The sequence below is a fragment of the Ammospiza nelsoni genome, chromosome 17 (assembly GCF_027579445.1).
Source record: "Ammospiza nelsoni isolate bAmmNel1 chromosome 17, bAmmNel1.pri, whole genome shotgun sequence".
Classification (NCBI taxonomy): domain Eukaryota; kingdom Metazoa; phylum Chordata; class Aves; order Passeriformes; family Passerellidae; genus Ammospiza; species Ammospiza nelsoni.
Genome location: NC_080649.1, coordinates 9950130 through 9962746, shown reverse-complemented (window position 1 = coordinate 9962746; position 12617 = coordinate 9950130). Strand labels below are relative to the sequence as shown.

Genomic DNA, 12617 nt, shown 5'->3' with positions numbered 1-12617 from the left:
TGTACTTGAGCAAGTTCAGAGAACCAGATGGGACAAAGAACAGACTCTGTGCATGTGCCACTCTCACTTTGTAAAGCCCAGAACATTTCCTAAGAGCATCAAGATGCACATTAAATATAGGCCAAAACATTCTTAAAAGACAGAGATAAGAGTACTAAACCTGAAATGAAGGGTTGCACGTTTTTGATAGAGCATCTTCTCCTTCCTCAGCTCCTTTATCTGACCTTCACACTGCAGTATAACAGGCTGACTTTTATAATCTCTCCATACAATCTTCACAGAAAAGTTTGTCTTCTTAGGCTGCACTCAGATCATGAGACCAGAACAGGAAAGGACAATTGCATCAGATTTACTGCATTCATATTCAAGAACCTCAATATGGAAACCATGTTGTTCAACAGGATGCAGCAAGGCTGTCACTTCACAGACAAACCATTTCTGCTGCAGTTAAGTCTAGATCTCCATTAATCTCTCAGAGGATTAAAAGTGCCATCAGTAGAAAACTGACTCCAGCAGAAGACAAATGCCCATTAATGTATCACTTGAGTGACACCTACTTGCAATATAGGCAAGCTCTGGTACATAAAAATCCAAACTGGATTTTCAAAGCATGGAAAAAGCATTTTCAAAGCTATGTTTAGAAAAACACTTTTTAAGACTTCCTGCAAGGTGTGAGTGGACCAAAGTAACTGATCAAAGAACCTATTTTGAGGAGAAACTGCTGATTATCCTTCCTGTGCCACAGACATCAAGCAAAGCAAAAATTATTTTAAGACTAGAAGGGATGTAGAGATTAAAATAGCCTATAAACCTGGGTTGTTACCATGCTCACTAGCAGACAAGAGATTCTGATTCTCCAGGACAGCAGAATCTTCTACACCTCTCATACATCTTCCTCAAGTTGAGAGTAACCACATCTCCAGCTCTCTTTCTAGTCATGCTGTCTCTCTTCACCCCCTCCTCCCTGACTGACTGGGCTCTCTAATAGGTGAGAAGTACCCCAGACTATGCCACACAAGTTTTTGTTTTCTTTTTGAACCTAGATTTACACTGCAGCCTGTCAAAACAGACAGAAATAAATGCATTACTGGAAGGGTTTAAATTTCAACACTAGCAATAACATCTTTCAGGAAGAGAGTGCTGAGTCAAAAAAAATTGCTTTTGTTTCTCTTTCTCACCGTTGGCAGATTCTGATAGCTGGCTGTGAAGTTAAATTCCTGTTTTGTACTCTTTATCTTAAAGCAGAGAAGTTTGGCTCGTTCATTATTCTCCAAATGAATCTCATTCTTTACAAGCTGATTCCACAGAGAGACCATTTCACTATAGCTATGCAGAACATTCCTCCCAAGATGATTAACTGTGGATGCCTGAAAAACAAAGACATTAGTCTGGCTGAGCCAGGACAGACAGCATTCCATTGTGCAGCAGCACAGCACAGCACAGAGGTGACAGAATGATCACTTACAAGAACTATTAGAAATGTGTGCCATCTTTTCCATTATCAAAATACCCCAAATTACCATACAGAGTTCAAAGTTTATTTTATCTCCTCCAAACAAGAGAGAGACAAAAAGCTAAATAGTTGATGAACACATTTTTCTCATTCAAGAATGTTTCTCACATTTCTCCATGACTGTGCCTGAGGCAGTAGTGACCTAAGGAGGAAAAGCTGATAAAGGAACATCCTAATCATAAACATAAGTTAAATTGCATAGTGACAGAAGTCTACCACATTGCCTAATGAACAGCAACTATGATTAAATTAGTTTTAAACCTCTGAGCATATCACAGTCTAAAATAAATGAGGAGGAAGCTTAGAAACCACAGAGTCAGGGCACAGTGATAGCACATAGCCCTGTCCCCAAAGCCATACACCCTGCAAAGCACCATGTCACCCACCTGCAGGTATGTGGTAGCTGGTGTGTAAATGTGAACTTTTCCTTCCTTCTCATTGCCTTGATCTTTATAGAATAGTTCCAGTATAAGGTCTTTAATGGAGAGAGCTCTTGCAGCTGTCAGCTGGGATGTCAGTAAATAAGCAGAATGCTGAGGCTGGTGCAGTTTGTGAGCTGTGTACAGGTAGAGCCATGGGGTGTCCATAATGAACCCACCTGCAAGGGACATACATTAAAGCTGACACAAATCTGAGATTTCAGGTTACTTGGATTCTAACTCCACTTCAAGGCTGATAAGATCCAGGGGTTCCAGAATGAAGCTAAAATGCTACTATCAACCTTTTCTCTTGGAATTGCTAAAATCTCTGGGTTGGATATAATGAAATTAATGTCCTTCACTTGTGTAAATGGAACTGCTGGAAGAGGCCAGCCAGGCTGTGGTAGGTTGGAGATTTTGAAAACTCAGCTGGACAAAGCCACAACAGATGTGATCTACTACTAGAAACAGCCCTGACTGGAGCAGGAAGCTGGGCTGGACAATCTCCAGGGTCTCTCTCTTCCAACAAACATCTTTATCATTCTGTTGCACTCACGCAAAACTGCTCAGAAAAACCTGGCAGCAGCTTCCAATGCCTGCTTTTCTAATCACAGACTGGAAATGGTTTGTGGTACTTCACCTTCCCACTTCTTCAGGCCATTTCTGGATGCATCCTTCCACTGCAGCCCAGCCACAAATGGCACATGGTCATTATACTGCACCTCAAAGTTGGTGCTGCTCTGCAAATACACCTGAGAGGTGTGCAAGTGCTGCAGCTGGATTCTATAATTCATCTGTTTTTCCAGGACTTGCATGGTAAACTGGAAAAGAAGTGAAGCAACTTTAAACAAAAACAAGATCCCATTCTCAGGCCTGTGTAAATTACACACACAGAAGCAGGAAGGTCACAGCTTCTGCCTTTGCACATTTGCCATTCACTCTATAGATTTTCATGCATGCTCACCAATAATAGACTGAAGTTTCTTTAATATGCATTTGTTACAACTACAGGAGAGTCAAAAAGAAAAATGCTGTAATATTCTGAGTTGTTATAACCTGAGCCCTCCTTCCACATTGTGTCACCAAAGCAGCTTTCATAAATCTCTACAATAATTTTATATGAGTTAATAATGCAAAAACCTCAGAGCAAATTACAACCCAACTTTTCCAGTATTTGCAAAATTTATCTTCTAGCAAATGTCAGAGATTCAGTGTGTCTGAGCTAAGACCTCACCAAGCTCAAAATTATTAGGTCTGGGTACTTGCCTTATATTATTAGTACACATCATACTTTAAAAAAAAAGATTGTAATAAAAAAATACAAAATTTATTATTAGTCTGTCTGTTAAATATTTGAAGTGAAGGTCTTACTTTTCAACCATCACTATTACCTCCATGAAATAGCTGACTACAGATGAACTGGAACTGTTCTTAAAGGCTTGGCTGATCAGCACTTTCTTCTTGTTGTTTACTTCATCCCAATGTTTCCCATAGTTCACTTCCATCTGGGACGAAATCCAAGATGCAGTCACTTCATGTTTCAGGTGAACCTAAAGAAGAGGGCATTGCCTTTTTGCTGTGATCTCTTGCTCATGTTGAGAGCCCTGAGTACAGGTGCCACAGGGGTGCCCAGCACAGAGTGCCTGGCTCAGCACCCACCTGGTGGCTGTAGGAGGGAGCCTGCACACAGTGAAACTCATGGCCCAGCTCCAGGCTGTAGAAGCCCCGTGCACCCGTCTCCACTTGAACTTTCTGCTGCGTGCTGCACTCGTGGCAAGGGGTTTTTGCCTCTCCTGCTCAAGTTAAAGCACAAAGTTACTTATTCAAGTAAATCAGAATTAATCTTTCAAAATGCCTATAGTATAAATATGGCACTGGCTTCAAGAGTTCTACTTTTCAGAACATCAAAGTGAGATTTGTTTATTTTTACAATTATATCCTTGTTGATTTATCTTATAAATGCACAAACTTCATTACTTAAACAGAATTTTACCTGGTTAAAGTAAAAGAACTACAAACTAATCACAATCAAACTTTGCAGCTTTCTTGGTATCACACAATATCTGATGATTTTCTGTTACCACCTAGCTCCCAACACCATGATATTACATGACATTTCATCTTTAAAAAAAACCAAAAAACTTCCAGTCTTTCTGGACGCTGAGAAGAAAATTACAATACTGAATTTGAAGCTCCAACTAATAACTAGGAATACTTTTTAAAATGAAAAATCCAGTACTTCTGTAAGGAAGTATTTGCTGAATACTTCAGGTGGAATAGCTGTCAAACTAGGTTTAAACTGAAGTGTAACTATGCTCCAAGTATCTAACTGCACAATTACATAGCTACAGCCAGGCATCTTAAGGTAGTGTTTAAATGTCCAGGTATGTTTTCTTTGCTGTTTATAAAATGCTGTGATCAGCATGCCATTTTTTAGCAAAATTATGGGGCCATGTCTGTGTAGGTTTAAGAAAACTTTATTACTCATATTGCTACATACTCTCTGAAGGTGCAACAGAGTTAGCATAAACAATCCCCCTGTAACATTTAGCATGATTAGCTACTACAAGCATTCAATACTTTGATATAACTGCACTGATGTTCACCTGCTTTGTCCCACAAAATTAACACAATTCCTATATTGCAACCAGGGGAGCAAAGCCAGCTGCTTCCTAGAAACCACCCCTCATATTATTGAGTGCATGCATGCAATCATCTGAAAACACAAATTAATTAGGAGCAATTCTCATTGAAAAAGTGATTTTTAATCTAATGATGGATAATGCTTGTGAAAAGCCCATTTAAAAAAAATTGGTTTTATATGCAGACTCAAAGAGTAAAGTATATCCAACTGAAACAGAAACTCATCCCCAAGTTTCAGATCACAGTTTAAAAATTAACTGAAATCTTTCTACTGTGCTCTAACCACAGAGGCAAATCTTGTAGGAAAAATGAGTAATACAGAATACTTTTACTTTCCCTGTTTTTCAGTGTACCTAGGAGTCCATATTTAATCTGCAGACCATGAGACCACAATCCCTCACGCTGCTGGAGAAGAGCAATGGCATGAACTCCAAGAACACCTGGCAGGTGAGTCTCCCCTTCCAACGAGTATTGTCTCTGCTTATCATCATCCTTTTTCTCCAGAAGTCCTATAGAAAGAAGAGAAATGATTATGCAGTGATAGAACTTGAAGTTACTTCATCTAGTTAAAGGAATACTACAGTGGGGAAACCAAAAGGGCATTCAGTCTCTCCACCATTATGAACTCCCTGTGTAGTGAAGAGATAAAAAGACAGAGCTGGATGTTCAGAAAGTGTCTTTCTCCATCTCCACAGACAGCCTGCAGACCACACTTCTCACAACCTGCTTCAAGCTTATTGAAATGCATGCAGCCAAAACTGCTTCTCAAAGGAAATAAATTCAGATAGACAGATCTTTTAATTAACTAAGCCCTAATGTGTGAACATGTGGATGTTCACCTCTAATAAAGTCAGAGCAAGCCTGTGGCTTTGCAGCAGCACAGCTGGTACAGCCAAGTTTTCAGGTGCTGGGAGTTTGAAATCAGACCAGAAATGGCTTGGATACAGTCACTGGCAGTCCGTGTGAAAGCTAAGGATGAAAACTTCACCAAAAGGTCATCCACCAAAAAACAATCTGCCTTCTGCATTTCTTAGTTCTGTTTGAAAGTACTACATAACCCTATGACATTTCAGTCAAAAATGAGAGCTTTAGACATAAATTATTGGTTTATTTCACTGTATTATCTTAATTTTAATGTATTGATGTTATACAAATATTAAGGCTCTCTTTCTGATACTTCCTCTTGTATTTTCCTCTTAGCTTATTTATGAGAAAAAAAGTCTTCAAGATTTTTAGAACAGCAGGTCTTAAGAGACATTCAGCTACAAATATGTGTCTCTGCACTGTTTTGTACTAACAAAAGTGAAAAACAGCTGTTATTTTTTGGCATGTTTTTATCAAGTAATTCCTTTCATCTTATTTCCTCTACCCTTTCCAACAGTAATTCAAAACAGACTTATTTTAAAATTTCTTTTATTCTGAAATATATATATTTGTATTAATTTATGCAGGATAGTAATTTTAAAAAGGAGTCCTTATGGACTTGAAAGAAATTTAAGGAATAAATGTCCAAAACCATGCAACTCTAACAAATAACAGCTGCAGAACTTGCATTTATATGGCAAATACTTACTGTCCTCTAACCTGAAAGAAAGGCAGCATCCTTCAACAAATTATTCAGAGATACTGAAAAAGCTATCTTCTTGCCAAGCTGTTTAGTGATGTTTCCTGACAAAATGATAGGACTGCTTTGCTTTATCAGCTTTACCTCCAGCTGAGTCATGTATCTCTGCTCTCCACTCAGCATCTGCAAATCTGCCATTCCCTAGAACAAACAAATAAATCAAAAAGCAAACCCCAAGCTGCTCAGCAACATAAGTGAAGTTTTAAGAAAGCAATAGTATAGACTTGGGTGTTTCATAAATGAGATGAGAGGAAGAAGAAAATACATGTTTTTCTATATATATAACAATAAACCTTCCACATCCCACAAAGCCTAAAACTTGCCATTGATAAATAATGGAGAGGAAGGATGGATTTGTTTTTCCAGTTACACAGAGGTCACAGTGGTGCAAGATGCTACTTCCTTCAGCTTCTGCTGGTTTTAGGACTGAAATCACTACAAATGTTACAATATCAGGCCAGAAGTTAATAGGGTGTTACTGAAAATATTGGCAGTCTCACAGAGTTTTAGGTTGAAATTTAGCACTGAGGCTATCTCAAAAATATGTAATAAGGAGAACTGGTAATTTCTCTGATGGATTGCTCACAAAACTGTTTTTCAATATGTATATTTTCCCTGCCTTTCTTTTCTGTGCTTTTATGTAAGTATTCATGCTAGAAGGAGACCTCATGAAATGGAAACATACCTTAATGTAATACACATCTCGGTCATCCACTATCAGCTCCAGGTGTCCAACTCGGGAACTTTTAGAGAACTCAAGCCTCCCTTGGAGAAAAAGAAAACTCTTTACATTTTCTTTACTGTTCAGTGATGCTTCTTAAGACTGAACTTGAAATGATAGCTGTTCTTTTTATAAACAATAGATACAGAGAGATTAAAAACATAAACATCAGCTCAAAGAAAAAAAAGTTAGGATCAGAATTTGCAAAGGCATTTTGCAAAGTGTCTTCAGAATAAACCAGTAATTTTGAAAATATATTCTGAGGAGAATAATTGAGAAGAGGTAAAGAAGCTGTCTCCAACAAAACCAGCTTAGTTCTGGAATTGATTTATGCACTTTAGGTCTGTGCTAAAACTTGTAAGTTGTGTTGTGCTGTGGAGACATTTCAGGAGCTCAGAACACTGTGCACACAAAGCTTTGCACAGTGTTGGTAAAGCGTCCTTGCAATCCATTTGGAAATAACCAGGATCAAAAAAAAAAAAAAAAAAAATCGGAGTGGAAAATTTTAAATACATGATATGGATGATATGGTAGAATAAATCAACACAAAACATCACTTGACCAGCACACCAAAGAAGCTGCAATATGTTGTCTATATTATTATCATTAATTGATCAGTTTATATTTCCTCAATGGGTTTTGTAGATTCTGAATTCTATAGTACACTGTGATTAAAATGTTATTTTTTATTATAATGGATGACAATATCATAGTCAGTACTACAGTGATTTAGCAACAACTAAGTTCATCTCCCAACTAACAGAACACAGCAAATTGAAACAGTAAGGCAAGATCAGCATACGTAAAAGATGTTAGAACAATGCACCATATTCTTTAGCCTTCAATTCATCAATCCTGGTAACAGCTTTCTTCTCTAACATGACTTTATGAACCAGGTACTGAACCTCTGTCTGTGCAAAATATAGTCTTAACCAAGATGCAAACCCCATTGGGAATGGCTGCTACCTAAAACAGTAAGCTGACAGTTATTACATAATAATGCAGTTCCAGCATTGTGAAATACGCTGATATTTCTCAGTTAATTGTAATGCAGTTCTCCTAACTGATATTAGCTGATGATCAGGCTCTTAGTTGAAAAACCTACCATCAATCTCAATTTTTTTCTTAGGTTGTATAAACTGGATTCTGAATTTCTTCTGTGGGACACTAAAACTTAGGTCAACACCAATATCTCTTTTCAAGTCTGACTTTGGAGTCCCAAGGAAGAAGTGAAAGACAGCTTCACTAGGGATCCATGAATTCTCCTGAAAGAAAAAAAGGATAATCACATTATTCATTTGGCACACCATTTACAAAACAATCTCTCACACTGAGACAACAGAGTGTTTGTGTGTGCTGTTCAGTAGATAAAAAGAGTATACACCTCCTATCAGCATCAGCAATTTGTGTCCAACATATCTTCCCATATATTGGGAATGGAATGAATAATAACACAGAGTTTGGAATGCAGAGGGTTGGATGTGCAGTACTGAGATCCACCAGAACAGCAAACTGCAGCTAAAGGCAGGGCCCAGCGTGCCAGTGGTACCTGAGCTATGTGGTCATAGGCAGCTTCCACCACGTACTGCTGCAGGCCTCTGTCTTGCTTAGTTAATGTCACAGCCACTCTCAAAGGTCCACTGAGGGGGAAAACCAAACCACTGGCTGGGCCAGGATAGGACAATGCAGAACACAGCTGCCAGCCAATAATCTCAGATACTAGTGGAAGACAACAGTTGAACATTCAATTAGAACAGCAAACAAAGAAAACACAAAAATTAACATTGCACTGTAGAACTTTAGAAATAATATATGAAAAAAGAAACTCTAGTGAATAAAACAATCTGTTATAGATATTTCAGAATGCCTTTCTAAGACAAACATAATAGCTGGACTCACCTTCCTCCCTAGTGCAAGACCTGGTCTCTGTGTGGTCTTGGAAGACATCTATATCCTCTGTCTCATCCACCATTCTGTAGTAGAGTTTAGAGCTACAACCAAGAATTTTGAACAATAACTTAAAATCAATTATGCTTAAGTTACAGCAATATTTAAACAAAATTGTCAGTTATAATCAAGAAAGTTAATAGTTACTGTTTTTGAAGATGCCTGTGCTTAATCTTACCTGAAATCAATTATCTCCATAGATTCTTCTGGAGTGTTCAAGAAAACTTTGAGCTCTTTCCCTTTCTTCACCTGGATCCCCCCATCAAGACTAGTAGATGTCCTAATTCCTGTTAACCACTTTAGGCCAGCTTGTCCCAGAGTCCCCACAATTCCCATTTGGACAGAAAGCTGAACAAATGCACTGTTGAAAGATTCATGTACATGAAATGCAGTTTCTTTTTAAAGCACTTAATTTAAACCTCTTCAATAAATATACAGCATTTAATGCTGTAACACAGTATATTCTGTGATTAAAATCATGAACTAATTTTGTTTCAGGAAATAACTGAAAAGATTGCATCTACACCAACACACACTTTCTAACGAATTATAGTTTTGCTGTGTCTCATAAGGAGGAGATTTGAATGCATGAATATTAAGATAGGGAAAAAATATTTCAGCATGAAATATTAAGATAGGGAAAAAATTAGAATTGAGTATCACAGGGCAAGTTTCTCTCTGTACAGCACTTAGAAAAGTTTAGTAACATATTCAGTATGTACAAAAGATGAAATAGCCAGGTAAGGAAACACAGGGTTGAATCCTCCACTGGTTTGTGCATCCATAACCTGTAAGAGCATTATCTGATCCCAATAAAAATCCCCTTGTCACATGTAAGACATTGCAAAAATCATCTGCATGCAACAATTCAGGAGTCTGATCTAGAGACAGAGAGGAATAGTCAGCTTAGACCAGTACTGGAATAACACAGTGAGAGTTCAAAATCAGACAGGCAGGACAGGAAAGCACTGCTGCCCTTACACCATGGCAACCATTCAGCAACAGAAAGATGATGACTGCTTTTGTTCTTCAGGAATCTCCTAATTAATTAATAGGCACAAAACTTTCACAGCAGGAATTGCTACTTTACATCAGGGACATGTGAAAGGGACACATTTGCAGCATTTAATACCTTGGCTTGATATATCCATTTAGAAAGAAATTGGACTGTTGTTTGAAATCAGCATTCCCTTTGATTTTTATGTTGATTGCTGCTGAGGCATTGACTGCCAGCTGAACAGGAAAGCCTGAAATTGCTGGAAACTGCAGCTCTTCAGTGGCCAAGCTCATCCTTTTATTAAACTGGACCTCCTGCCCCTGTGGTGAACAAAACCCAAACAAAACCCAGAATATTATTTTGGACAATAGAGTTAGCATTCAATAAATTTGTCAGATATAACTTTTGACTGCATCTGTCTATTGTAAAAGTGTTTTTACCTGAGCTGGTCTGGGACACAAAGAAGAAAGCAGCCCAAAGCCTGCCTATGGCCATGGCATGAGTCAGACACCAGTCCTACTCTAGTTAAAAAAAGAATTTGCATTTAAGCATGGATGGATTTGAATGAGAGAAGTAAGAACCATTAAACAGCAGAACAAATCTTGGCCTAATGTACTGAATGCTGTTTAAACCAACTATACACTGGTGTCTTTTAGAGTTCAATTTAGAGAAATAACAAGCAATATTTTGTATCTTTAACATATCTGTCAGAAGGCAGTTTCTCAATATATTTACACTGAAATGGAAAAAAGGGTCCTTTTACCTTCAGAAGTTTGACAGCCAACTCAGCCAGATTTAAGGAATAATGTTTCATTTGTTTTCTTAAATCTTCACAATTTAAGAAGCTAAGTTCATTTCCAAAGATTTTCATGCTTAGCTCACATTTCAACGCCTCCTTTCCTACTGTCCTCTCAGTGAACTGACATGGTAAAAAAAAAGAAATCAAAAGGAAGTGTTTTATAATTTCCTTTCAAACTCACAATAAACAATTCCTCAATGCAGGCTATGCTATTAGTAAAGAAACATTATGCTCCCTTTTACAAGTACTTTGGAGGCCACTTCAGACCCTGGATTAGCAGCTGTTCTTTCCAGCAACACTTCAGCTCCACAGCACACCAGCTGGCTGTCACTATGGACACTGGTCATAATAGGACAGCCAAAGGAGGAGTATTACAATACATACCCATAAATAGATGAAGCTTTGAAAAATACAATCTCAAAACAACATTAGGGATGCCTTGATTGCTAAATCAACTGCTAGAAAGTCAAAATTTTACATTTTCTGTCCTTACGATTCTACCATACCATAGCAACACAATATCATGAGCTTACTCTCTAAGAAGAAACCCTAAGAAGATGAGTCCAAGAAGAGAGATCATTTAAGACAAACTAAATGAATCACAGTTCCTGATTTTTCCAGCTAATACATCAACAACTGAAGTCAATTCTCAGAGCTTCCCTGTTGTGTACATAAAACATAGCTCTCTCCAAAAATGAGTAAATTCACAAAGTGTCAATGTAACATCTGACATCAAACTGGGAAGTCAGATTGCAAACAACAGGACTCAGGAACTCAACATCAAGCAGCTGTTTACAGTGCCACAGCAGTCAATCGACAAAAGGACATCAGCATAAAGGGACCAGAGCTCAAAATAATGAGAGGAAGCCCAAAACACAGGCAACATAATCCCATGGCTGAGTGTCATTGTTTTGAGACAATAAAACAATCTGAAAAAAACCCTAAAGATCTGGCTCTTTGCTGCTCCGTATTTTCTGCAGCTGTTAAGTTCTCTGCAAGTGAGCAGAACAAGTTACATGTGCTTTATGCAAAGGAGTCACAGTAATCCAGAGCATTTGCCCAATGTGTGATGGGGCCCTGTGTTTGACTGGAAAATGTCATTAATTTTTCCAAGATCTACAGATTCAGTTACCTTTTTGACTAATTCATTCATCTTACTGTATTTTCTACCAAGACAGTTTTGGTTTGTTTTTCTCAGCTTTGGCTTGCCAGACTTGCTCACAAGATGATCAGTGGGGCTGTATCGCTTCAAAGTCGGGCTCCTCTGCTTGACCTCTTCTGCTGTCTCCACTGGAGTTTCTGATTTGTGGTTTCCTTCTTTGGTGTTTCCAAAAAAATAGTCACTGAAAGTAGAAGATTTTGGCCCAAACCCCTTCTCTATGAGAGTTTCAGCATTCTCCAATCGTACACCAACCTAGTGAAAAGCATGCAGCAGTGAAAAGCCTAACAGTGACATGTATAGGCCACGGTCAGTTTTAAAGCAGAAAAATCAGATATACAACCAGATATACAACACAAAAGATTTGCAAGGCAAGATCACAGTCTGCAAAGTTTAGCATTCTACCTCCTTCAGCATTCAATACTGGATATTCCAGTATTAAATCTTCCCCAAAAAATTAGATATGTAAAGCTCAGTCCAAAATAAAAATTTTTCCTTCAGGTATTAAGATCCATTTACACCATAATGAGCCAAAAGGGGATACTGCTATTTTGGCATGTTAAAAAAACTGTAAAACATGTTTGGCATGTTAAAAACTGTATTTTGGCTGTAAAACAATAACACATCCTTTTCATGCTCTGAAATAAGATTCTGTTTGTAAGTTTGCTTAAAACAGAATTACTAACATAGATAAATCCAGGGTATGTAGCACTGAAAAAAAAGTTTTGTTCTCTTGCAAGCTTAAACTTGAGATCTGAAGGCTACATTAAATACTTTCTTTTTTTCATGTGCACA

The 12617-nt window shown here is 37.9% G+C and overlaps 1 protein-coding gene across 1 annotated transcript in view; it reads right to left on the bottom strand.

Moving 5' to 3' along the window:
* Nucleotides 1-12617, bottom strand: part of LOC132081141 (uncharacterized) — a 74591-nt gene that overhangs the window by 40567 nt on the left and 21407 nt on the right. Inside the window, exons 16-31 of the mRNA XM_059484673.1 lie at nt 11796-12077; nt 10628-10783; nt 10000-10184; nt 9046-9228; nt 8820-8911; nt 8470-8639; nt 8026-8185; nt 6885-6964; nt 6160-6340; nt 4929-5084; nt 3592-3725; nt 3324-3482; nt 2573-2753; nt 1900-2111; nt 1179-1367; nt 161-231 (exon numbers count right to left, since the gene is read on the bottom strand). Coding sequence (XP_059340656.1) covers nt 161-231; nt 1179-1367; nt 1900-2111; nt 2573-2753; nt 3324-3482; nt 3592-3725; nt 4929-5084; nt 6160-6340; nt 6885-6964; nt 8026-8185; nt 8470-8639; nt 8820-8911; nt 9046-9228; nt 10000-10184; nt 10628-10783; nt 11796-12077 — 2591 coding nt within the window. The remainder of the gene's footprint in view (nt 1-160; nt 232-1178; nt 1368-1899; nt 2112-2572; nt 2754-3323; nt 3483-3591; nt 3726-4928; nt 5085-6159; nt 6341-6884; nt 6965-8025; nt 8186-8469; nt 8640-8819; nt 8912-9045; nt 9229-9999; nt 10185-10627; nt 10784-11795; nt 12078-12617) is intronic.